At 42.9% G+C, this 27,616-nt stretch overlaps 1 protein-coding gene across 4 annotated transcripts; it reads right to left on the bottom strand.

Moving 5' to 3' along the window:
* Window positions 1-1,743: 1,743 nt before the first annotated feature.
* Window positions 1,744-26,086, bottom strand: LOC109139062 (protein FAM133B). Of its 4 annotated transcripts, none has more exons than XR_003463129.1 (3): window positions 25,723-25,815; window positions 2,642-2,789; window positions 1,744-2,201 (listed from the first exon to the last, which is right to left on the bottom strand). XR_003463129.1 is itself a non-coding variant. In XM_019261351.2 (3 exons), exons 1-3 carry the CDS (start codon window positions 26,055-26,057, stop codon window positions 2,130-2,132), a joined length of 237 nt encoding a protein of 78 aa, XP_019116896.1. In that variant the 5' UTR covers window positions 26,058-26,086; the 3' UTR covers window positions 1,744-2,129. The 4 variants fall into 4 exon arrangements, 2 of the variants coding, with proteins under 2 accessions (XP_019116896.1, XP_019116895.1); XR_003463128.1 differs by having other exon boundaries at window positions 25,304-25,788; XM_019261351.2 differs by lacking the exon at window positions 25,723-25,815 and adding an exon at window positions 26,041-26,086.
* Window positions 26,087-27,616: the final 1,530 nt, after the last annotated feature.

Here is a 27,616-nt window from a genome sequence, read left to right as displayed (position 1 = left end):
AGAGAGAGAGAGAGAGAGAGAGAGAGAGAGAGAGAGACCCTAGAACCCTAGAAGACCTTAATCAGAATTGGTGGTACTTGTCATAACCGCCAGGTATGTCTAACCATATAGATATGTGTTGATCATGATGATCACATGATTAAAAGTGAGAATTCAATTGAAATGCCCAGACACAACATATGTTTACATTTAAGTGCCAAAGCCCTGTTTAGCCCTGCAGCTAAACGTATGTTTGTCAGGAGAAAATGAGGAGAAACAGTGTGTGACGTAATTATAGAAACAGCAAAAGATCTGTTTGACACACTATACCACTATTTGCTTTCCATTTCCCAGATTAAGAGTTGGTATTATTATTATCTGCATAATAATTGTGTAACTTTTCTATCTTAAAATTACATATAAATCAACTTAAATTTAATCCTTTAGATGTTACACTGATGTGTAATCAAGTGAATGGTGTCTCTGGGTATGGTCACCTTTGGGAAATACGTAATGCTTAAGTCACACATCACTAACTATTCCACTTATTTTGGTGAAACTGGATTATATTTTATGAAGAAAATGTTTTCCGGTTTCCTGATGAACAGTAAACTGCTGCCAACTGTATCTGCTGCTCAGCTGCTGTCCACACTGTGAGCTTTATGCAACAGGCAAGTGTTAGTGTTTGTACTACAGGTGTTTTGGACCACCGGGAAGACTGACAGCTGACAGGAAGTGGAACTGGTGACTTGTCAGAACTGAACAGAACTGGAACTGGGCAAGCTGGCAATATAACTGGGCCCAGCTACTTCTATGGACATAATGGGAGAAGAGAAAAGGCCGAAGAACTGAAGAGGACATTGACAGGGTGGTGTGGTGAGATCACCCCAGAATCCTGCTGTTTTTCCAATACATTTTATCATGTTGATGTTATCACTTGCTTATGATAAACCTGATGAGGGTCTCACCCAATCTTGAATATTGATGTAATCATACGAATAGACCAACAGAGGTAAGAGACACAAAAACACAGAATTCTGTCTTTATCTAAACACGCCAACATAAAACAATTTGGTAACACCTTATAATAACTACCCTTTTTAACGAGTTAATAGATCATTACTAAACTGTTAATTAATGAGTTATTAATGACTTGTTAAGGTTTGCTAACAGTTTAAGGATTTATAATAATGACTTAGATAGTAAATAGATCATTAATAAACTGTTAGTTAATGAGTTATAAATGACTTGTTAACTGTATGTTAATGAGTTATAACTATACCTTATAAATTAGTAATAGATAATGACCAAGCTATTAATAAATTACTTACTAAGGACTTGTTAAGTATCAGTTAATAGTTTATATATGTTATTGGGACGTTATTCTAAAGTTGCAAGTATTTCTCATTTATTAACTGTTAGTAAATTAGGAATAGTTGCAACTTTAGAATAACGTCCCAATAACATACATAAGCTAATAACTAATACTTAACTAATATAATAACTCACACTTTACAGATGTTGTTAATACTTTGTTAACCATCTGCAGTACTAATACCATTGTAACTTTGTAGAAAAGCAAATGGGTTCCACCCATAGGCTTTTCTCTGTACTGTATTTTACCAAAAGACACCACAGATGAAATGTTGAACATCGTGTTTAATGTACAGAAACACACATACTGAGCCAACACATGGCAGAACAGCAATATACAACAGTATACAACAGTATACAAACCCATTTGGACACTTTTTGTGCAGGACATGAAAACTAAATAAATCAAAATCAAGCCATTGGCATTATTGATTTGAACATGTCTTAGCACAACTTGGACCCTCTATACTTAGTGAATCAGACCCGAGCTACAACCCAAACTGCTCTAGGGCACCATCCCACAGTGACACAACACCTAAGCTTTCTTATACAGAGGAATCAGTTTCCCCTTTTTCTTTTGATGTTCAACATCCCTCAAAAGGTTTGGATCATTATTTAACACTTCCAGACATTTGCAAAGTCCTGCAGTCGTTGCTGTGGGGTATGAGTAACCAGCAACTCCTTGTATTTCTTCGGGGCCACAACAGCCAGCTCACAGATTGGGGCAGTGGCAACGATGGTGTTTTGGTCGACACCGACCTTTCGCTATGCCACACTCAGCTTTCTTCCTTTCTTGTACGCCTTAAGGACTTTCCTGTATCTCTTGATGACCTCCTCAGGATGCCGTGCTGCAACAGATAAAGATTTAGTTAAGTATAAGAAACATACAAGTAGTGAATCGACACAGGGAAACACACACATAGATGCAAAGTGGTTGCAAAAAGTAATAAAGGGCACAGAGCATTACCACCAGTAAGTACATTTTGAAAAATAAACTTTAAACATAGAGACAGACACAGACAGAGATAGACAGACAGACATTGTGATGTCTACATACCTGACACACATGAGGGGAGCAGCCTTATTTCTTGTTTTTTTAATGTTTGTTTTTATTTATTGTCTGTATTGCTGTTATTTGCTTTGGCAACACTGTATTTTAACGTTCATGCTAATAAAGCGCTTTGAATTGAAAGACAGACAGAGAGAGAGACAGACAGACGTTGTGATGTCTACATGCCTAACACACATGAGGGGAGCAGCCTTACTGCCTTCCTCCTCTTACGCTTACCTCTCTGCTTGCCATGTTGCCTTTTTTCTTCATCTTGTCCTTTTTCTTGTGATTCTGGTGGTGGTGCTTCTTTTTCTTTTTGCGTCTTTTCTTCGATTTCTTGTCTGAAGCGGAAGAATCACTTGATGAGGAAGAGGAGCTGGATGGACTGGCGGATGAAGAAAAAGAAGATGCAGCAGGAGATGAGTTGGCTGAGGAAGATGTGTCACTTGTCCTACTATCATTAGTATCTACAACATAATAGAAAGTACAATACCAAACTCAGAATTCTCGCCAGCGCTTTATATGGTTGCGGCCCGCTACGCTAAAATTTCAGACCGCAACGGCAATTTCCCCCCGTTACGTTATTTTTAATATAGCGTAACGGCTGTTTTCAGTTTTCGTCACCATCGTCAAAAGTTTTTTTTTTTCCTGCGCACTTCAGCAGTTTTCAAGGTGACGTTTGCTTGGTGCTGTCTTCCTACAATGGTGTAGCCGACGTTTGATGAACCTACACATGCGTACTCTGCGCTGTTGATTTTAGGTTGCTAGGAGACAGATGCCTGGAAATCAGTTCCCCGAGAGAGAGAGAGGGAAAAAAACGACAACTGAACTCCCGCTCGATTCCCAGTGATAGCTTTCTTTTGAGCTGGACTTTGAGCTGGACTTCGGTGAATGTCATAATTATAACAATGAATGACGAACCCCCTCGCAAAAAAAGAGACATTCGTTCTTTCTTCATGGTCAGAAAAAAAAAAAAAAAAAAAAAAAAAAAAGCGCCATGGGTCCCAATGGATTGCATCAAGTGGAGTTGTTTTCTTGTTGGCTGGCTGTTTTATCCACTTGCATTTATCTGTTCTGTTGTTGACACAATTTAGGACAATCTTTTGTCTCATGTCTCTAATAATTGGTTGGTAGGTTATGCTCCCGAAATAACATGATGCTCACGCATTTCTTAATTTCTTAATAGAATAAAACGTGTATTATCTCTATTGTTTGTGTCTGAGTTTACATATCTTTTGACAACACCCTTTGCAGGTAACACACTGCCAAGATCCAAAGATGTAACAATTTTCCACTAAGTATATACAACATAAAAAATGCAATTTATTCCCTCCAGGTACCTCAAATATGGCCCATTTTGGGCACAATTTTTCAAAATTTTCGCATCCCACCCCATTACCCCATTACTCTAAAATAAAATCCTGGTGAGAACCCTGCAAACTCATTACTAAATATAGCTGCAAGCAGCAATGAGGGGCCCATGCAGATCATGCAATCATGTAAAGTAATAATAGTAATTATTAGCATACATGAAAATTTAGTTTCTCATCCAAAGACCTCAAGAGAAAAAAGTAAAAATGCATTTTTGCGGATAACAGCACCCCCTATTGACCGAATGACACAAGATTTCTTTCCTGCACTTGGGACAACGCCTGAAAGCAGGCCATCAAATTTGGTTTTGTTATGCCCAAACGTTCCCGAGATATAAGCTCACATCAAAATCAAGACCTTCGCCACAGATTTTGATTGGCTGTAGCAAGCAGACAAAATGGAAATTGAGAAATCCATTTCCTAAGTTTTGTGCGGCTTGGTCTGAAGATCGTGTCTGCCGATTTTTGTGAGAATTGGCCAAAATTTGAAACAGCTGAATCTTTAGATTCACTTTCGCCAAAATGCAAAATGGCAGCCACAATCTTATGCTGACATGAAAAATTTTGACAGGACCTGAATTGTGACCTTCCACAGTATTAGCAGACATGAAAATTTAGCGTCAAATCCAAACACGTCAAGACGAACAAGCAAAAATGCAATTTTGTTGATTACAGCGCCCCCTAGTGGACAAATGACACCAATTTGTTTTGGCACACAATTTCATTTCAAATACAAACACTTCAGGAGATATGAGCAAAAACAATGTTTTGCTAATTATAGCGCCCCCTAGAGACGTAATGACACCATATTTGTGTCCTGGACTGGGGACATAGCCTCGAAGCATGCCATGCAATTTGGTTTTGTTTCGCCAAAGCGTTCCTGAGATATGGGCTCACGTCGAAATCGGCGCCTTCGCCACTGAATTCGATTGGCTGTAGCACGCAAACAAAGTCGAAATTGAAAAATCCGTCTAATAACTTTTGTGCGTATTGGTCTGAATATACTCTGTCCCGATTTTCGTGAGAATCCGTCAAATTTGCGCCCGCTGAACAGTTAGTTTCACTTTCAACAAAATCCAAGATGGCGCAAAATCTATCATGGCGCATTATGACGTCATAGGGTGCATTGAACTCGCTATGATCCAAGGAATCCAACTATACCTTGTTTTTGAAAATCGGGCTAACGGTTCAAAAGTTACATGCACAAATGTACCTAAAACTTTGACCCGTTGGTGGCGCTATACTGTGTTTACTGGCAACATGTAACTTGGTGACATTACACATACGACTGTCCTCAATCAATGTGCCAAATTTCACAACTTTTTACCATACGGTCCTATGGGCTGTTTTGCTAATTATAGCGCCCCCTAGAGACAAAATGACACCATATTTCTTGCTTGCACTTAGGACACACCCATGAAGCATGCCATGCAATTTGGTTTTGTTTTGCCAAAGTGTTCCTGAGATATGAGCTCACATCGAAATCGCCGCCTTCGCCATTGATTTCGATTGGCTGTAGCATGCAAACAAAGTTGAAATAGAAAAATCCGTCTAATAACTTTTGTGCGGATTCGTCTGAATATACTCTGTGCCGATTTTCGTGAGAATCCGTCAAAATTTGTGACCGCTGAAAATTTTGTTTCTTTATTTAATTTTTATTGACAAGTTAGTTAAGATACTTCCAATTACAGATATACAGTTATCCGCATATTACTGGTTATTTATGCAATATAAAATATACAACACTGATATACAAAAATTCAATCAGGTAGTACCTCTAAATAAGTGAAATATGAAATGAAAGGTTGCCATTTATGGAAGAATTTGGCTGTACATCTACATCCTCTCAATGTATATTTAATTTTCTCAAGCTTTAAAAAAAACATCATGTCTTTAAGCCATCGGGCGATAGAAGGATATTTAGCAGACTTCCAATACAACAATAATAAACGTCTTGCAAGGAAGGATGTGAAAGCTATAATATCCTTTTGTGTAGAGTTGAGTACAAATGAGGGGTTAGGAATCCCAAATATAGCGATCAGAGGGCAAGGGTGGAGATTTACACCAAGAACAGTCGACATAATAATAAAATAACCTGCCCAAAAAACTTTCAGATCAGGACAAAGAAAAAACATGTGGTTGAGGTGACAGGGAGAGCCATGGCATTTATCACATTTGTCTTCCACATCCAGATATAGTACAGACAGCCTAGACCTGAAGAAATGCACCCTGTGTAAAACCTTAAATTGAATAAGTCCAAGACGTGCACAAGAAGTGGTAGATTTTACCCTGTCTACGGCTTGTTCAAATCAAATCAAATCAATTTTATTTGTATAGCCCAAAGTCACAAAGTACATTTGCCTCTGAGGGCTTTACAATCTGTACAGGGAGTGACACCCTCTGTCCTTAGACCCTCGGTTCGAGTGAGGAAAAACTTGCCCACAAAAACCCTTTTAACAGGGAAAAAATGTGGAAGAAACCTCAGGAAGAGCCACAGAGGAGGGATCCCTCTCCCAGGACGGACAGACGTGCAATGGATGTCACGTGTACAGGACAAATCAACACAAACATATTGTACAATGACTGATAAAATGACAATGAATTATAATGAATGATAAAAATGATTACAGTAATAGATATGGTAGTAATAATGACAGTAATAATATGTTCCCAGGACTCGTCATGTATTTGTATTCCCAGTTCCCCTTCCCACATACACTTAAGTTTGTCATTTGAGTGGTTGTTAAAAGCCAAAATAAGATCATACAACTTTGAAATTATTCCTCTGTGATGAGGAGTAAATGATAGCAGTGTTTCCCATTGCTGTTCTGGTTGTTAAGAGGGGAAATTATGGAAGCACTTAGTAAAGTTGTCACGATACTAAAATGAGTAAACACGATACTATACCAGACAAAGTATCGCGGTTCCGGGTATTATCGCGATACTGCGGCCTTTTTTTATTATTATTATTTTTATAAACTGCAATGTATTTGTACAAGTTAGTTTGAAACAACGACGTTTGTTTTTTAAGCAAAATTAGTGTTGCCACTGACGAAGACGCCACGGCACACTCGCTGCTCGGGCTCGGTGCTTCTGCCATGGTGAGTGTGTTGTCTCGTGTCTGGGCGAGACAGAACTTTAGCTTGTTGTTTGTTTTGAAGCGAGTTTCTATGGAAGCGGAGCTGTCTTCTTGGAGTTCGTTCTTGCTGGCAGAAACACACGAACAGCCAATCAGCTAACAGATGGGCGGACCCAGCGTGCGGAAACAGCCTATCATATCCCTGGACGTCACCTGTAACAGGCAAACAGCCAATCATTCAGCAGCTGTGTAGTTCGGTTGCGGTTCCATGTTGGTTTGTTTACAAACTTAAGGAGTAGCATGCAGTGAGAAGCCGGGAGGAGAGCAGAGGCGGCCGCTATGTAGTGGAAACTGGCACCGGTAGTATAGTAATCCACGGTAGTACCGTCGTGTAAAATTTCTAGTATAGTAGCGACGGTTATGATTTGGCACCGCGGGGTACCGTGTATACCGTGGGTATCGTGCAACTCTAGCACTTAGTAACAAAACTGCAAATTTGAAAATAACGAAATAGATGACTAAGAGGGAGGCCGTAACAAGAAGACAAATTGGCAAAATTATCAAATACACCATCTACATATAAATGTTTGAATTGTGTAATACCCTTGTCATGTCACATTGAAAAAGTTGAGTCTGAAAGTGATGGAGGAAATAAATGGTTGTTACTCAGAGGACTAGAAGAGGATGCAGCTACAAATTTAAAGTGCCCGCCTAAATTGAAACCAGTGTGTTAAGAACCACTGGATTATCAGTATATAAAGAGGGTTTTGTAGGTAGAGAAGAATAAAGCAGAGCAGGTATAGAAGATCCCCTACAGGATGATAGTTCCAATTTACACCAAGAGGATCCAAAAGATTTTAAGTCCTTCACTAAGTCTGCATCTCTGCAGTAAAGATTTACGAACTCTCGGTGGCTTCCCACCCCAAATAAAAGAACAAATTATCTTGTCCAGTAAATCAAAAAAAATATTTAGGTAGAAAAAGAGGAATTGACTGGAATAAAAATAGAAATTTTGGTAAGATATTCATTTTAACAACATTAATCTTGACGATTAATGAAAGGGGGAGGTTGCCCCATCTTTGAATATCAGATGTAATCTTTGAGATAAGGGGAGTGAAATTAGCTGATGCAAGGCCAGATAGTGAATGAGTCACGTTAATACCTAGGTATTTGAACCCTAATGGACAAAACTGAAAAGGTAAATCTGACTGCTGAAGAACACATGCTGCAGAATTAATGGGAAAACAACTCACTTTTCCCCAAATTTAATTTATAACCTGAAAAGGTTCTGAAGTCCTCCAGAATACTTAAACAGCAGGAATAGAGAATGAAGGATCAGTATACAGCAACAGATCGTCCGCATATAGCAACAATTTATATTCAGTTCCATTATGGGTGATTCCTTTGACTAAGGGAGAAAATCTTAATGTAATAGACAGAGGCTCGATAGTGATGGCGAAGAGCAAAGGTGACAAAGGACAACCTTGGCGAGTTCCACGACCAAGAGCAAAGTAATTAAATCAAATCAAATCAATTTATATAGCCCAAAGTCACAAAGTACATTTGCCTCAGAGGGCTTTACAATCTGTACAGGGAGTGACACCCTCTGTCCTTAGACCCTCGGTTCAAGTGAGGAAAAACTTGCCCACAAAAACCCTTTTAACAGGGAAAAATGTGGAAGAAACCTCAGGAAGAGACACAGAGGAGGGATCCCTCTCCCAGGACGGACAGACGTGCAATGGATGTCATGTGTACAGGACAAATTAACACAAACATGTTGTACAATTACAATAACTGACAAAATGACAATGAATCACAATGAATGATAAAAATGATTACAGTAACAGATATGGTAGTAATAATGACAGTAATAATATATGTAGTGGACGTCGTGCTGGATCACAGCAGCAGCCACGATCCACAAGAACCTGCTGGACGACAGAGCACAGAAACTCCGGGGAAGTTAGTAACATGCATTAATGAGACATGTCCACAGATGGAGAGATGGAGAGAGAGACAGAGAGAGAGAGAGATAGATAGAGATAGAGAGAGAGAAAGAGAGAGAGAGAGAGAGAGAGAGAGAGAGAGAGAGAGAGAGAGAGAGAGAGAGAGAGAGAGAGAGGGTTTTCGGTAAGGGAGATGTGACTGCATCTTCAACCAATACCGTGCCTGGCTAGGCATAACCCTGGGTGGGGGGTGGAGTCCCCCGGCAGTCTAATCCTATGGCAGCATAACTAAGGGATGACCTGAGCCAGCCCTAACTATAAGCTTTATCAAAAAGGAAAGTCTTAAGTCTATTCTTAAAGGTGTTGACCGTGTCTGCCTCCCGAACCCAGAAAGGTAGTTTGTTCCACAGAAGAGGGGCCTGATAGCTGAAAGCTCTGGCTCCCAATCTACTTTTGGAAACTATAGGAAGCACAAGGAACCCAGCATCCTGAGAGCGCAGTGTTCTAGAGGGGTAGTAAGGTATTATGAGCTCTTTTAGATACAATGTTGCCTGGCCATGAAGAGCTTTGTAAGTAAGGAGAAGAATTTTAAATTCTATTCTAGATTTAATAGGTAGCCAATGCAAGGAAGCCAAAATGGAGAGATGTGATCTCTGATCTTGGTTCCTGTCAGAACACGTGCAGCAGCATTCTGAATTAACTGCAAAGTCCTAAGGACTTATTGAGCAGCCTGATAACAAAGAGGTTACAAGTCCAGCCTTGAAGTAACAAATGCGTGGACTAGTTTTCTGCATCCGCCTGAGAGACAATGCGTCTGATTTTAGCGTAGTTACGTAAGTGGAAGAAGAGTCGTCGAAATTTGTTTTATGTGGACGTTAAAGGACAAATCCTGATCAAAAAACAACTCCAAGATCTTTACAGTGGAGCTGGAGGCCAGGGTGATCCCATCTAAAGTAACTAAGTCTCTAGAAAGAGAGTTTCTGAGGTGTTGGGTCCAATTACAAGAACTTCAGTTTTGTCTGAATTTAACTCAAAAAATTGTAGGTCATCCAACTTTTTTATATCCTTAAGGCATGCTTGGAGTTTAGTTAACTGATTGTTGCATCAGGCTTGATCGTAAATATAATGGGTGTCGCAGCAACAAGTGAAAATTGATAGAGTGATTCCTAATAATGTTCCCTAAAGGAAGCATATATAAACTGAATAGAAGTGGTCCAAGTACAGAACCTTGTGGGACTCCATGACAAACTTGGTCTGCATGGAGGATTCATCATTGACGTGAACAAACTGAGATTGATCTAAGAAATACGACTTAACCATCTAGGGCGGTTCCTTTGATGCCAATTTGATGTTCCAGCTCTTGTAAAAGAATTTGATGGTCAATGGTGTCAAATGCAGCACTAAATCTAACAGGACAAGTACAGAGATGAGTCCTTTGTCTGAGCCATTAGGAGGTAATTTGTAACTTTGACTAATGCGGTCTCTGTGCTATGATGCACTCTAAATCCTGACTGAAAATCCTCAATAAACTATTCTTATGGAGAAATTCACACAGCTATTAGCTACAGCTTCTCAAGTATCTTAGACAGAAAGGGAAGGTTTGATATCGGTCTGTAGTTGGCTAAGACCTCTGGGTCTAGAGTGGGCTTTTTAAGAAGAGGTTTAATTACAGCTACCTTAAAGACTGTGGTACATATCCTGATGATAAAGACAGATTAATCATATCCAATAACAATTCCTAACTACAGGTAAAACATCCTTAGGCAGCCTGGTTGGGATGGAGTCTAAGAGACAGGTTGACGGCTTAGCTGCAGAAAATGATTAAAGTATTGATGAAGGTCGATGGGAGAAAAACAGTCTAAATACATAACAGGTTTAGCGCTGTTTCATCAAACTGCTGTATCGGAATGCAGATCAATGCCTGTTGAGGGCAAGAGGTGATGGATTTTGTCTCTAATAGTTATAATCTTATCATTAAAGAAGCTCATGAAGTCATTGCTACTTATACCTAAAGGAATAGATGCTGCAGTAGAGCTGTGATTCTCTGTTAGCCTGGCAACAGTGCTGAAGAGAAACCTGGGGTTGTTTCTTATTCCCTCCTAAAGAGAGTAATAGGCTGCTCTGGCATTACGGAGAGCCCCTGTATGTTTTGAGATATATCTGCCAACTAGATGAGATTCTTCCAGTTTAGTGGCACGCTATTTGCGTTCAGATTTACGTCCTCTTGCTTTAATTTACGAGTCTGCTGGCTATACCATGGTGCTAGCCTTCTTTGTTTAATTATCTTCTTTTTTCAGAGGGTGCAATATAGTCTAGAGTTGTCCGTAATGAGCCGTAATACATCAACAAGATGGTCTATTTGTGAGTGGCTAAAGGAAGCAGACAAGTCCCTGTTACATTGAGACATGGCATTGAATTCAATGCTGAAGAATCACTCCTAAATTTGGCTACAGCACTATCAGATACATCTGCTGTAGAAGCTTCTACACAAAGGCTATAGTCCGGTAGTATGAACTCAAAGGTTATTAAAAAATGGTCAACAGAAGAGGATTTCTGTGGAAGACTATATATTTATCAATTTCAATGCCATATGAAAGAACAAGATCAAGAGTGTTTCAACAATGAGTCGGTTTATTTACACTTTGACAAAAGCCAATTGAGTCTAAAGAGAGATAAACGCAGTACTAAGACATCATTGTGGTTGTCCACATGAATGTTAAAATCACTTACAATAATTACTATCTGTTTTAAGGATCAAGCCTGATGCAAATTCTGCAAATTCGGATAAAAATTCAGAATAAGGACCTGCTCGATATACTGTAACAAATAAATTGGCTGCAAATTTTTTCCAGGTTGGGTGATGAGGCTAAGAAACAAGCTTTCAAATGAATATATTTAGTTTAGCTTTAGGATTTATTAATAGACTTGAGTCAAATATGGCTCCAACTCACCATCTCAACCAGTACTTCGAGGAACAGATATTATAATGACTGACTCGGAGATGGATTCATTAAGCTAACTTTCATCCTCTTGCAGCCAGGTTTTAGTGAGACAGAACAAGTCTATCATAATCAGATATTAATTCATGGACTAAGACAGATTTAGATGACAAAGACCTGGGGCCCATGTACGAATACTTGCGTGGATTTCCTCTAAACTTGCCGTACGCCAACCCCGGAACTGTCGTACGCACTATTGATGTATCAAAGTGTGCGTTCGCATGGATCCAGCACATTTCTTTTGTACATGCCAATCACGTGGAATGAGCGCCACGTGCAACTCCTCCCTGTCCACGCCCCCATTTACATATGCAAATCTATTAAATAGGCCCTGGACCTGAGATTCACCTCTTTGTCGATCAGATAACGCGATGAACAAAGGAAAGAAAAGATTGTAAACGAGTCTGAGCTAGATATTCTAGTGAATGAAGTGGAGATTCTGTTTGGTACCCGCAACGAGGATAATAATGACCAAAAAAAGACGTGAGTGGGAGCGTGTGTGGTGAGGCTGTAAATGCCGTGGGATCCGAGCAGCGCACACACAGGTGTGGACAGGTGTGGCGCTGTGGCTGACATTTAACACCCGCTTTTACTGCAAAGATACTGAACACAGGGAGACAATCAGGGCTTGTTAGAAAGCTCTGCAGCGCTAATTTCACAACAGAAAATAAGAAAACCAAAAACATGATATTTGAATGCCACATGCCCAAATGTGCAATTGGCACACTGGCACGGCTTTCTGGGTAAGTAAAGAGTTTATTCGTTTAATTGTTTCGTATGTAATCCAGCGTTACGTACGGGACAATTAAACAAATATAAGCCCCCCATCGCGCACCGTGCCAGCCCCCAGCCGGTTCCCAACCATGCTGTTAGTCACAATGAAGGAGGCATGCGTTGAACCAGGCCACCTTGCCACGATGTTAGTTAGCTGCATTCGCGCATCACATATGATTGAACATGATGGAATGAAAATGTTTCCTACTTAGATAAACACGTCCTGCTGGAATGCCTGTTGCCAGGAACCCCAGCGTAGTCAGCACAACCCCGAGCTACTTGCCGGCCCCCGTTGCGCTCTCGGGCCGGCCGCAGCCTCTGCGCGCAACTCCAGTAACACTGGCCTTGGTAACCGAAATCGGCTTATGACCCAATTATCATGGTTTGTCAAGTAAATCCATGCGTTCCTTAAATCGCTCACGTTTGCAAGGTCCTCTAACAACGCTAACGCTGCCATTGTTAATACCATTTTCCTAATCACATACGCATGCTTTTATATCCACCTATATATTGCAAACACGGTGTGTGTTAATTGTTCATAAGTGTGTCTCTGATGTGCACATCACTCTGAGGACTACTTGTTTTCCACATTATTAACAGTTTCCCAGCGTCACCTCTAAGTGTCGCCAAAGGAACAATAGCTGTAGAAACGTGCGTACGACAGCTATGGAATTGGCATGGGGCACGCACATTTCTACGATTGTTTCAACGTTTGATACATTTGAACGTGACATGGGAAAGGACGTACGCCACTTTTTTGTGCGTAGCAAGCTTTGTACATGAGGCCCCTGATATCAAGAGTCCACATTTAATTCTCTTATTTTGGACTGTGGAGATGTTGATTTAATTTTTATTAAGTTTCAAGTTTCAAGGTTTAAGTTTTTATTTTTGTCAGAACTGCAAATGTACAAGAACATACACAGAGATTGAAATTACGTTTCTGCTGTCCAAACGTAAAGATGTAAACATATATATAAAATAAAATAAATAAAATAGAAAATAGAATAAATAAATATGAAATAAAAATAAAATAAAAGAAAGATACAAATATACAATATATACAAGCAGAGTTTTTTGAGTCGGTAAAGTGGCTGTGCCTTTTGGGGGGGGGGGGTCAGCAGTGTCAGAGTTTGTGGGGGCAGCGGGCGGAGAAGAAAGGGGGGCAGTACTGGGAGGGAGTTCACATCCTGATGCCTGGTGCATGAAGCGTCTCTCAGTCTGCTGGTTCTCGCCCGGAGCGCCTCATCTCCTCCCGAAGGCAGGAGGCTGAAGAAGTGGTGGTTGGGGTGGGTGGGGGTCGCCCACGATGCTGATTGCTTTGCGGGCCAGGCGTGTGCTGTAAATGTCCGGGAGGGAGGAGGAGGGTGGGCAACCGATTATCCTTCGCAGCTGCTCTCACTATATGCGCTGCAGGGTCCTCTTGCAGGATGCAGGGCAGTCTGCCGTACCACACAGTGATCAGCTTTCAGGATGCTCTCTTGGTTCCACGTAGAAAAGTCTGTAGGATGGACTGGAGCTCTGGCCTTTTCTCACCTGCGGAGGAAATAGAGGCGCTGCTGCTTTCCTGGTCAGTTGCATTGCTGTTGTGCTTCTCAGAGAGGTCCTCAGTGTTAGCACACCCAGGAACCTGTGCTGCTCACATCTCTCCACTGCACACCATTGATGGTAGTGGGTGTTGGCTGGGTGGGGCTCTCCGGAAGTCGACAACAATCTCTTCGTCTTCTCCACAAGTCGAAGAGATTGTTGTTCTGCACCCACGTGGCCAGTCGGCTCACCTCGTCCATGTATTACTTCATCGTGTTTTTGTTGAGACCACCCCACAGGCGTGTCGTCCGCAAACTTGACGAAGAGTTTGGTTGTGTGTGTTGGTGAGTCAGTCGTGGGTCAGCAGGGTGAACATAAGGGGCTGAGCACGCATCCTGGGGCGCCCTGTGTTCACGTGATGGTGCTAAGCGTTTGCCTGCCGACCCGGAGCGCCTGGGTCTTCCGTCAGGAAGTCCAGCAAACCAGTTGCAGAGTGAGATGTGTTGTCCTAAAGAGTCCAGTTTTTGTATCAGCTGCTGGGGGATAATGTTGTTTGAAGGCTGAACTGAAATCTAAGAACAACATCCCTCACATATGATGCCTTAGAGTCCAGGTGGGTGAGAGCTGAGGTGGGAGCGGTGGTGATTTGCTCATCAGTGACCGTGTTGGCCGATATGCAAACTGTGTAGGGGGTCCAGGGACGGAGGGAGATGGATTAATGTGCTGCATGACTAACCCGCTCGAAGCACTTCATATGATGGGGGGTCGTGCCACGGGGCGTAGTCGTTGAAGCAGGAGAGAGAAGCTTCTTTGGAAAACCGGGATGATGGTGGTGTACTGAAGCAGGTGGGGGACAACCAGCTTGGCTCGGGAGGTGTTGAAGATGTCTTTGAGGACATCTGTGAGCTCCTCTGCACAGTCCTTCAGCACAGACACAAGGAATGTTGTCAGGTTCCTGCAGCTTTGCGAGGTGTTGATCCTGGAGAGGATCTCCCTCACGCTTGCCGGAGACAGGGACAGCACTGGTCTCGGGGGGGGTGTTGTCTTTCAGTCAGGGGTGCTGTTGTCAGCTTCAAACCGTCCAAAAAGTGGTTTCAGAATCGTTGAGCAGAGTGAGTGTCACCTGTCACAGGTCTGTGGTGCGAGGTTTGTAGTCCTTGATGGTCTGTAACCCTTGCCACAGGCTCCTTGTGTCTCTGCTGTCGGTGAAGTTGCGGTTACCTGTTGCTGTACTGCCTCTTTGCAAGTCTGATGCCAACGGGACAGGTTGGCTCTAAGCTGATCTCAGACCAGCCTCATCACCTGCTCTGAAAGCAGCGTTCGGGCTCTCCAGTAACCGATGGACTTCCTCCCCCGTCAGCCATGGTTTTGCTGGTTGGACCGACCGTGATGGTCTTGGGTCTGTGACAATCATCAGTGCATTTGCTTGATTAGGCAGTAACAGTGTCTGAAACTCTGGATGTTGATCTGTGGGGTTGTAGGTGGCTGCCTGCCTAAACATGTCCCAGTCTGTAGGTTTAAAGCGTCCTGGAGTGCTGAGGAGGCACCCCTGCACAAACCCGTACCTCCTCTGAACCGTTCTGGTGACTTTGACCTTAGGCCTGTATGCTGGCATTACATAACAGTGATGTGGTCCGAAGCGCCGAATGGGGGAGGGATGAGGCTTGATGGCTCCTCTCAGTGGTTTGTAGACCTGGTCCAATGTGTTGTTTCCCCCGAGTAGCAAACTCAATGTGTTGGTACACATTAGGAAACACTGTTTTGAGATTTGCTGGTTGAAATCTCCGCCACGATGAGAAGTCCCCCGCGATGGGCAGTCTGCTGTTCACCTGGAGGGAGCTGTCAGTTCACTCCAGTGCCTGTGCTCTATCGTTGTTGGTCGCTGGGGGGATGTAGACTGCAACAAGCAGATGGCAGAAATCCCTCGGTAATAGAAGGAGGCCGGCACTTGATGATCATAAACTCCACAAGGGGTGAACATTGTCTGCAAACACACCCAGTGTCCTGACACACCAAGCGTCCTGAGTACACACAGACCCCGCCACCGCGGGTCTACCTCCTGCAATGAGGCTCTGTCTGCGGTAGCAAGTCAGCTGTCGAGCTGGATGCGGAAGTCCGGTACATTGTTGTTCAGCCATGTTTCCGTGAAAACGAAAACACAGCACTCTCTCACGGTCCGCTGGGTCGAATCTCATGAGGTGGTATGTAATCCCAGTTTATGTCCCAGGAGCGTACATTGGCTAGTACGTGGATGGAAAGCCGGCTTGTGTGGGTTAGCCGCTAGCCTGGCCAGATACCTCCGCGCTTTCCGCGCTTCTGCTTCCTCTCGCACCGCCTGCGGCGCTTCTCTCGGTGTGCTGCAGTACTGGGGGTCGGAGTCGAAGCGGGCCGCCGGAGAAGGCCGAGAGGTTGGTGTAGCTCCTCAGCGTGTGTCGGGTTTATTTTCAAGAAAAAGTTTGTGTGTGTCAAAAATGAGTCCCACGGCTGTATGTGCGCCTGGGACGGACAAACGCGACACAAACGTAAATCACACGGCACACTGACGAAGACCAAACAGGTGGAAACACACATTTTCGGGACGAGAGGGGCCGCTGCCAGTCACGCCCGCCGACTAAGTTTTTATATGAAACTCCTCTTCTGTTTGTGTTTATCTTTAAATAATGTTGGGGACTGGGGACAGACACAGTTCTATACTAAAGGATGGGTGGGCAACGGCTCTATGGAGGAGGCGCAGAGAAGTGTGTAAGACTGCAGCTCTGCTGTCCTGGTCTCAACTCTGGGTTGTCGACATGGTTTTGGTCAGCTATAAACGTGGCCATATTTCTAGATATGAGGCTGTCTCATCCAAAGTGGATGGATGCCGTCTCTCCTAATCAGACCAGGTTTTCCCCAGAATTATCTATGAAGCCCACATCGTTTGCTGGACACCCACCACCGACAGCCAGCGGTGAAATGACACATGCTGGCTAAACCAGTCACACGGGTCACATTGGGGAGGGGACAAGAAAACTAACGGAGTCCGACATCGTTTTGGCGTATTCCACACCGAGGAAACATTAATTTTAGTGAACTCCGATTGTCGTAACCGGGTGTCATTACCGCCGACGTGAATAACAATCTTACTGTATTTACGTTTATCTTTAGCCAGCAGTTTCAAAAAAGACTTGATGTCGCCCGCTCTGGCCCCCGGGATGCATTTAACTATGGCCCCTGGTGTCGCTAACTTCACGTTTCGGACTATGGAGCTGCCAATGACCAGAGTTGGCCTCTCAGCGGGTGTGTCGCTGAGCGGGGAAAATCTGTTTGAAACGTGGAGCGGTTGGTGGTGTACCGTGGGCTTCAGTTTGGGGCTATGCCTCCTTCGAACAGTCACCCAGCTTCCCGGCTGCTCGGGAACTACCGGGGGACGGCTAGCTGAAGCTACCTGTGGCTGTACCGCACCGGCTACAGGGGACTGGCTAACTATCAGAGCTACTGACTGTTCGGTGGTGCGGTACCGTGCCTCTAACTCACTGACCCTCGCCTCCAAAGCTACAAATAAACTACATTTATTACAAGTACCGTTATCACTAAAGGAAAACGAGGAGTAACTGAACGTGGCACACGGGACAGGAGAGAGCAGGAGAGGAGAGAGGAGGAGAGGAGAGAGACGCCATTGCTATAGCTAGGCTAGTTAGTGTGGCTAACAGAAACTGGTGAAACTATCAGATTGTGGTTACTAGAGTTAAGAGACCTGTTTGTGCACAGACAGAACAAGTCAAAGAATAGTGCAGAGATAAGTAGATAGTCGCTGATGTGAAAAATATACGGAAATCTGTTCAGGTGAGCAGAGCAGAGAGCACCGTGGCAACAACACCGATACCGGAAGTGACATAATACGTTACTGCAAAGCACGAAGAGGAGTAAACATCATTAGTATGGACACTGGCTTTAGGGGATGAATACAGAAGATGAATCCAAGAAATAAATTTATCACCAAATCCGATTTTCTTTAAAACTGCAAACAGGTACTCCCAGTCTACCCTATCAAATGCTTTTTCACCATCTAAAGAAGTTACAAGTTCAGGAGGTACTGCCGAATGTTTTGAGTAAATTATATTGAAAAGCATACAGGTATTAAAAAACAACTGACGACCTTTTATAAAAACCATTTTGCTCCTCAGATATAATACATGGAAGCACTTTCTCTAAACGAGATGCAATAACTTTAGCCAACACCTTTACATCAGCATTAAGCAGAGATAATGGTCTGTAGGAACTGCAGGAGGTTGGATCCTTGTCCTTTTTAAGAAGGAGCGCTATAGTGGCTTGTGTCAAAGTTGGAGGTAATGACCAACTTTCTAAGGATTCATTGAATACGGCTAGAAGTAGTGGCGCCAATTTACCAATAAATGTCTTGAAAAATTCAATCTGAAACCCATCCGGGCCTCGTGCTTTGTTAGACTGAATAGCTTTAATAGCATTTGATACTTCTTCAAGGGAGAGTGAAGAGTCCAAATGCCTAGAAGTATTAGTATCTGAAGAAATTCATTCATTCTAATACTGTCTGTAGGAAATTCAGATTTATACAATGAAGAGTAAAATATTTAAAAGTAGCATTAATTTCCAATGGATTTGTAATAATAGTGCCATAAGTGTTTTTAATACTAGGTATCAAACGGGAGGCGGCTTGACGTCGTAACTGATGTGCCAGTAAACGACTTGCCTTGTCGCCATTTTCGTAATATGAGCCATGGGTTCGTAGTAACAAGTGCTCTGCCTCTTTAGTTGAAATGAGGTCGAATTCTGCTTGCAAATCAAGACGCTGCTTGAGTAGTTCAGGAGAAGGGTTCAGAAGATAACTTTCATCAAGGTTACTAATCACAGATGTAAGCTCATTAAGCCTAGCATTCATCTACTTATTAGATAGGGCAGAGTAAGAAATAATTTGACCCCGAAGGTAACATTTAGGTGTCTCACCTATTAATGAATATGAAGAGGAGTCGTTTTGATTGAAAGACAAGAACTCGTCAATAGAATTTGAAATGAACTTGCAAAATTCTTTATCTGCCAAAGGAGAGAATTGAATCTCCAAAGTGGTGGGCTACGTTTGTAAGTAGAAAGTTGAATATCTAATAGCAAAGGTGAATAGTCAGATATTACGATACCTAAATAGTCAGAAGAATTTACACATGAGTTAAGAGTACTAGCAATAAAAAAAATAATCAATTCTAGAGTATAAAAGGTGCACCTGAAAGAAGAAAGACGTTTTTTTAACAGAAGGGTTACGAGATCTCCACGGATCAATGAGACCATTTTGTTTCATGAAATCTGAGAATGCTTTAGACATAGCAGATTGAGTCAAATTACGAGGATTAGACCGATCTAATAATGGGTCAAAAACACAATTTAGATCCCCTCCAAAGATCAGCAGGTGAGTATTCAAGAAGGGGATGTTACTCAGTAGACTGTTAGCAAATTCAACATCATCAAAATTCGGGGCATATACATTTACTAACAAAACCTTTTTATGCATCAGGGTACCAGCAACTATAAGATATCTGCCATTCCTATCAGCAATAACATCAGTGGATGAGAATTGAACGTTCTTATTTATGAGAATAGTGACCCCTCTAGCTTTTGAGTTAAAATTTGAGTGGAAGACTTGACCTACCCAAGGGCATTTAACCTATGGTGAGCTTTAATGCGAAGATAAGTCTCCTGTAAAAATACTATCAGAGTTTAAACGTTTCAAGTGTGTAAAAAGCTTGGATCTCTTAAAAGGATTACCCATACCTCTGATATTCCAACTAATAAATCTGAGAGGTATACCTGACCCAGCAATGCTGGGATCTATATTGGCATTAACCATTCAAGTAATCAAAAATGCATATTGTTGCCAAAGTGGGACGCCCTCCCCCCAAAATACCCCAAAACACAAATACACCCAAAGTCCCCATAAAACTACCGGGGACAGCAGTGTTTCCCACAAAACCAGAAGTTGTACAGAGTAATATTCGAACAACCCGGAGACTAAGCAAAACCGGCAAAAGCAAGAGAGAAAAAACTCCCGCCGACTTCAACTCTGTTTAACAGTATGCGCATGAATTATAATGAAAAACTAAACAGAAAAAAAACTCACAGTACAATATTGTTTCATCTTAAGGCGAACATTCAAATAAATTAAAATAAAATAACAGTTCACCTTAGTGGCACAAATCAAATTTCCACCCAGAACAGATGGGTACAGTAATGATGTAACAATGAATAGAGAAAAAGAAAATAGGCTAAATTCATAACAGTAGAGCAAAAATGAGATAGGACTGATCAATCTTAAGCACAAAGAAAAAACACAAAGTGTAGTATAGCCTTATTATATAAGGAAAAGGGGGAACAAATGCCTGCTATAACCAAACAATAGTAACACTAAGTTAGTGCAACAAACCAGAAAACCACATCGATTCAGAATTAAGGCCACATACTATTAAGCAATAATACGCTCACAGTACAGGACTGTAAAGTTATTGGAGCTCACCCAGAAATCAATGTTTTGACGCCGGCTTCCTCTGCTGAAACAAAGTCTTTCTCAACGCCATTATATGTAATGCGAAGTCGCGCTGGATGAATCAGACTGTACCGAGCACCCTCGATGCCCCGAAGTTGGCGCCTGACCTCGTTGAATGCAGCCCGTGCCCGGGCTACCTTGGCGGTGTGGTCGGGGAAGACTGAGATGATCAGGTCTCGGACTTTAATTTATCGGAGCTCTTTAGCGCGGCGTAAAATGTCAACACAGTCAGTGTGATAGTGAAGTCTGCATACAATGGCTCATGGGTGCTCACCGGGCTTGGGCTTGGGTTGGAGGGTCCGGTGGGACTGGTCCAAAAGCGGCTCCTTTGCCAGGTTAAAAGCTTCCTTTAGTAAAGCGGCCACAGCGGCAGTGGTGCAGGTGTCAGGGCCTTCTGGTACTCCCACTATCCTGACGTTGTTTCGCCGTGACCTAGATTTCAGATCTTCACATTTATGTTCCAGCTTGGCAACGTTGGCTGTGAGGGACTTGATAGTAGTTTTCATCTCTGCGATTTCATCGGAGCACTTGGAGAGCGCGTGCTCCATTTCCCTGACCATCCCTTTTAGCTCAGACAAGGTAGCATCAGTAGTAGTTTTATCATTCGCCAGCTGTGTTTTCACTGCTTGCAGGTCGAGCTTGATAGTGACAAGCTTGGGGCAGAGAGGTAGGACTCGGATGCAGAGCTTAATGGAAAACTTTATTAAGCACACAAATATAAGGGGAATGAACAGAAAGCGCCTCGACAGGAGGGATGGCTCAAAAATTACAAAACAAAATCCTAACGTCTAGGGGAAAAAACTACGGAAGCCCTAAAAGGCCATACATACATACATTTTATTCTACCCGTTGTCCCGTGATAACGAGATAATTTCCTCCGTTTTCTCATGATAACGAGATAATTTCCTCCGTTTTCTCATGATAACGAGATAATTTCCTCTGTTTTCTCTCATCCATAGTTTCTGACAAAGGTTGATACACTTGATCTCAGGACCACCCTGACTGTTCACTCACTCAGTATCAAGCATATTTACTGTATCATTTTGGAGAAATTCATCCTCAGTTCATTATTTTGAATTGAACAGGGCATTATGTACAATATTTACTCTACTGTAAAATCTCTTTGATCCATAATTTCTAACAAAGGTTGATACACTTTGGCTAATCCTCACTCCAGTCCTGAGATCAAGTGTACAAACCTCAAAGGGATTTTACAGTAACTATCATCCATCACCAGTGAATATATGAATGGATATGTACAGACTATTATTATATACATAGGGCTGGGCGATATGGCCTTTTTGAAATATCAATATTTTTAGGTTATGTCACGGTATGATATGTATTTTGATATTTTGCCTAAGCCTTGAATTAAAGTTTTGATGCATACAATCACACCAGTATAATGATTCTTGTTTGACTATTTTGCAGCCAATTCAGTTATTCTAGACTAAGTTTTACCAGCTAGATCAGTCTGGTAAATTCAGAAAATGACATCACTTTACTGTAATAGCTTTGAAAACCAGGAAAAGGCAACTATTATGTTATATAACAATATTGATATATTATATATTACTCAGCCCATATATATATTTGACAGCTGTAACATTCAATCAACATTGATTAATACTTTGTATGCACCCTGTGTTGCTCTCCGAAAATAACAATTATATTACCTGTAGGCCTACAAGAAGTCTAAGCTGAGCCATTTTCATTTCGGCGCCCATGCCGTGGCTTGCGCGCGATTTTCGTGGCGCATCCGTTGTGTCCCGCACACACACACAAAATTAATCATTGGACACTTCACTAATCTGGTTGAATTATGTAGTACAAATCTATCAGTCTGTGTTATCCTGTGTTTTGACAGGTGCTCTACCCCGGCTCTGACTTTTTATCCAGTTTTAAGCATTGTATTGTTTACATTGAACGACAAACAACGAAAACAAACCATGCCAGCTACACCCTGTGAGGACGATGTACTGCTGATGAGAGCAAACAAAAAAATCGCTGACCTTAAGATGACATCCGACGGGTCTCCGATGAAGTGCAAAAAAAAGGACTCACTACTTTCCAGTTTCATGGACGTGGCTCTCCAGCAGTCCAAAAAGTTGGCCTCGCTCAGCACAACCCTCCATGACACAGTTGCGTGGGATCCCGCCACCTGTCCTCCTCCTGCTCAACACCGAACCATCAGTTGTCCTGGGCCGACGTGGTGGCCTGAAACCGCAAGAGGGACTCAAGCGAGGCCGTCTCTCCCCCTCGCCTGAGCCTCTCCAACCGCTACGATGACACTCTGGCCCATCCACCTGATGCCCCCGCTGGTCCCGCTGCTCCATCTCTTTCAGATCTGGACCCGCAAACAGCGCCTGCAGACACCACAACTTTCCCTCCACTGGTGGCTGGCAGTGCACGGATGGCTGGCCACTCCACCACAAGGCCCAATGGATTGCCCTCAACCAGGTCTTCAACCTCCTCTTCCCGGCGCAGGATCCTGAAGGAGGCCGTGCTCCGACGCTCGGGCGTTCTCCCCCGCCCTGTGCCAGCGGGGAGTCCTTCTACTGGGTCCGATGCCGCTGCCTCGCCACAGCGCTCACCTGCCTGGACGCACAGTGACGACTGTGCACTCTCCTGTCGTGGGAATCTCCTCGTCCCCTCTTCTCTCCAACCACACTCATAGTAGGTGATTCCATAATTAAGGACACCCGCTTCTTCAATGCAGCCACTCACTGCCTCCCAGGGGCCACGGTCCCGGTTATCCTGGATAAGCTCCCCGGTCTGCTACACTCACTCCCATCTTCAATAAACCGGGTGTTAGTTCATGTGGGGTCTAATGACAAAAAAGGATTTCAATGTCCTTTTTAGCCTCTTAATTAACTGTGGGAAGGCTGTTTTTATCAGTGGTCCCCTCCCAACACTCGCCCGTGGACCAGGGCATTTGAACAGAATCCTCAGCCTCAACACATGGCTCCAGTCCACCTGCAGAGCTCATAATATAGGTTTTATTGACAATTTTAATCTTTTTTGGAACATACAGCACGCCGTCCACGCCCCACGTGCATGACTGTTTACATCTCACACTCACTCCCCGGTGTCTTCTTCAGTGACAGCTTACGGGACTTTCACCCCTACCAGCTCCCCCCACAGGCCCCATCTCTCACTACCACCATCACCAGTTTCTTTCCCCTTTTCCCCCTTCAGGTCAATCCTGCCACTTACACCCACACCTGCTCACAGCCAGCCCTGTGTCTGCTCTAGCAGTCCTAAATGCCCAACCACCAGATATATTCCAGTCAGAATCACTATAGCACGCCTAAAAATAGTAAGAGCGCCTAGACCGGCACTGAATCTCCACTCGCTCAGTCACTTCTCTCATTAGACGGACCAACGCTCAGTTCACACGGCTTTGATTAATACTAGATCTCTTACAGACATTTATTTTAAACGACTTTTTTACAGCACGTGATCTGGATTTCCTCCTGTTGACAGAGACCTGGTTGAATCCAGGTGAGAACAGCGCCTTTTCAGAGCTCCTCCCTCCCGGCTGGTCCTTCTTCAGCACCCCACGAGCTGCTGGTCGTGGGGGCAGTCTGGCTGCTATATTCAAGGAGAGCTTCAGATGCCGGATGATAACCACTGACAATTATTAAAAAAGTTAAATATGAGTTTAATAGTTTAGGGAATAGGGAAAATATTTTCAGAAAAAGTTGAATAATTTGTAGAATATTAATAGTAGAATGTAGAAAAGTAATGGCATGAATGAGCTAAATCTAGTGGTATAATTTTTATTTTTGTGGGACAAAAGTAGTTAGATGCCGAAAAATGTCCGGAATAATAATAATAATAAAGAAACAGGATAACAATAGTGCCCTTTGGGCACCCACACCAATAAGAGCAGTGGATAACATATAGTGTGCGCCTTGCACGCACACTCAATAAGCGCTGTGGATAACATATAGTGTGCGCTTTCAGGCACACTCAATAAGCGCGGTGGATAACATATAGTGTGCGCTTTCAGGCACACTGAATAAGCGCGGTGGATAACATATAGTGTGCTCCTTGCACGCACACTCAATAATAATTGGAATAAGCCCGAGAGGTTTTAAAGAGTGTGCTCTTTCAGGCACACTCAATAAGGAAACATGATAACAATAGTGTGGGCCCTTTGGGCACCCACACCAATAAGCACGGTGGATAACATACATCGCCCAGGGCGCAAATGTGGCCAGGACCGGCGCTGATAACATATAGTGTGCGCCTTGCACGCACACTCAATAACTAGAAGAAATAGTATTTCCTGCGGAAATAGGTGTAGATACCGCCAAACTGCGTGATGCATCTGTGGAAATTTGTACGAAAAGGTGTGTGTGAAACGCGCACTAGAAAGAATGTGCGTCCCACTTATTTACACGTGCACGCGCATGAAACACGTCTGACTGTATTTACCACACGTAACACAGCAGTTGAACAGTGGTTCATCTACCATGACACTGGACCTTTAACTGCTAAAATACACCTGTTGTGATCTCATCAAATATGATGGCACAGATCACAACATGAACAAAACAAAAACACATGTATGTAACTAAACAAATACACTAACAAAGTTAACAGTTTCGTGCTTAGCCGTGTTAAGCTACGTAAAGCTAAATGCACAGTACATTACCGGTCCATAAAGAACAGTTGCGTTGATTTGCCGTTTGGGTCCGCCGGCTCCGTGTCTACCTTGTCGTCTTACAATCAGCTGGCACACTCCTGTGCTCCATGCGCTGGGTTGTTTACACTCTCGGGTTTGCGGCGTGCTAACAAGAGACGCCTGAGGACAGGTAGGCACGCGTCTGTTGCGGCCCGATCCCTTTCCAGGCATGAGTTCTGGTCCGGTGAAGTGTCCCTGCTCTGCAGTGTCCGTTTGTGCGTTCCCGGCGGATGAAACCAGGCGCTCCATGTGTTGTCTTTACGTTAACGGTGCGGCCGTGGTCTCTCGTTACAATCAGCTGGCGACTGACTGCTGTGCTCCGTAGCTTTTACATTACATTACATTACATTGCATTTAGCTGCGTGCTAACCGTGTGTGTGTGGACTCACACAGGGGACGTAGGCGCCGCGGTTTAGCGCCGTCCTCTGCCCGGCGTCAACTGACACCGGGCGAGTGTTAGCAGCGTAAACAGCAGCGTCGCGAGTCGACCGTATTCACGCGAGATCACGCGAGAATCCTGGACGTATGCGAGACCCCGCGATAAACTGTATATAAAGAAAACAACAACAAACAGCTGACTTTGCTTCTCCGACGTAGAGGAGATTATAAAAAGGATCTGTTGTGTCATAAATAAATGGTGTTGTACCACTTCAATAATCAGTCTCTCATCGTTCATGTTGAGATCCTTTGATCGATTGACTGCTCACCTGGTGCCACCGGTCATGATGTAACGCTGATGTGAAGTTGTGAAAAGCTACATGAACTGCGTATTGTTTTATTTTGAAAGGGGGCGGAAGTTCATTATGTTGTTTCTGTGTCAGATTTCCTGTCTGGTGCAATCAGCTCTGATGAGATTTACGAGGTTTAGCAGCTGCTCGCAACTGTGCAGCCATGCATTTACCGAGCAAAGAGCACCATCTTCAGTTTTCCTACGTTTTGCTGGGTAAATCATGTCTGTAGTGTCACATTTGCGGCCCGTTGAGGCTGGTATGTTTTATTTTTTGATGGACGTGTTAGCTGTTCTCTAACTGTGACGTTACACGCTGTAATTGCTGATGTAAAGTAAAAACATGCTCAACTTTAATATTTAATTGTTTAAAAACGGTAAAAGATTTTGTAAAGTTGAGGACAAGGTTAATAGTTTAACATCTTGTGTACAAGTAGTAATTTTAATGAAGTCTGTAGGACAAGTTATGCAGTCGTAGTTGTTGTTTAAAGTGTAGTGGGTCTGTTAAGAGATTTGAGGATTTCCTATGCATCCTTATGATGGGAAAATTGTACAAAATGTTTAATCATTTGTACAGTATTAATAATAGAGATCTGTAAAGTACTAGCCGGAATGTCCTGAATGAGCTGCATCTGGTGGTATTTTTTTTATGTTTGTAGGACAGGATTTGTGGGAGTAGAAGCACGGCAAAAAACGTACGGAAGAAGAAAAATAATAATAATAATAATAAAAATAAAGATTTGAAGAACAATAGTGTGGCTGCCCAGTAAGAAACAGGATAACAATAGTGTGGGCCTTACACGCACACTCAATAAGCGCGGTGGACAACATATAGTGTGCGCCTCAATAAGCCGCCAATAACTAGGTTGAGAAATTAGATATTTACTGGATACACAGAAAGATTTTGTACTGTAAATGTTTATTTATATACCTGAACTGATTGTTTCCGAACAGTGCCTGTAACACGGCAGTAAAAGTGCTCACCATGGATTCATTAATGCCAAGCTTACGTGCAGCAGCTCTATTTCCTTTCTGGATAGCCAGATCGATGGCCTTCAACTTAAAAGCTGCATCATACGAACTTCTTTGTGTGCTTTCCATGATGAGGGGGTGAGGGGGTGAAAATAATTTGCTGTTAATAATTCGTCGTGCGTGTTGTGTTGCATGAGCTAAATAAAAAGTAGCGTGTTCTTCTTTGCACTGACTTCCCCTGTCTGTCTCTTTTTTGCACTTCCTGTTAGAGCGCCTCGTGGCGGCTGAAGAAGAATCTATAGAAAAGCTGCATCTTTGTATAAGGCGCATGGTTCAAAGCGTGGGGAAAAAGTAGCGGCTTATAGTCCGGAAAATACGGTATTTATGACATATAATGCTACACTTAAAATTATGTTAAATATTACTTTTGCTATTCTGACATTGTTTTTAGTCTATGAACTATATTAGCCTCAGCTACACAAAAATGACTGAAATGAAATTAAAAATCTTATCGTCTTGGTTGTTGCTGTATTTGGCTTCTTACATTTGACTGGAGGGAGTCATCAATCATCAATCACTCATCC

Source organism: Larimichthys crocea, chromosome XI, assembly GCF_000972845.2.
Source record: "Larimichthys crocea isolate SSNF chromosome XI, L_crocea_2.0, whole genome shotgun sequence".
Taxonomy (NCBI): Eukaryota; Metazoa; Chordata; class Actinopteri; family Sciaenidae; genus Larimichthys; species Larimichthys crocea.
Note: the sequence above shows the minus strand (reverse complement) of the source record. Positions and strands in the feature narration are given on the sequence as shown.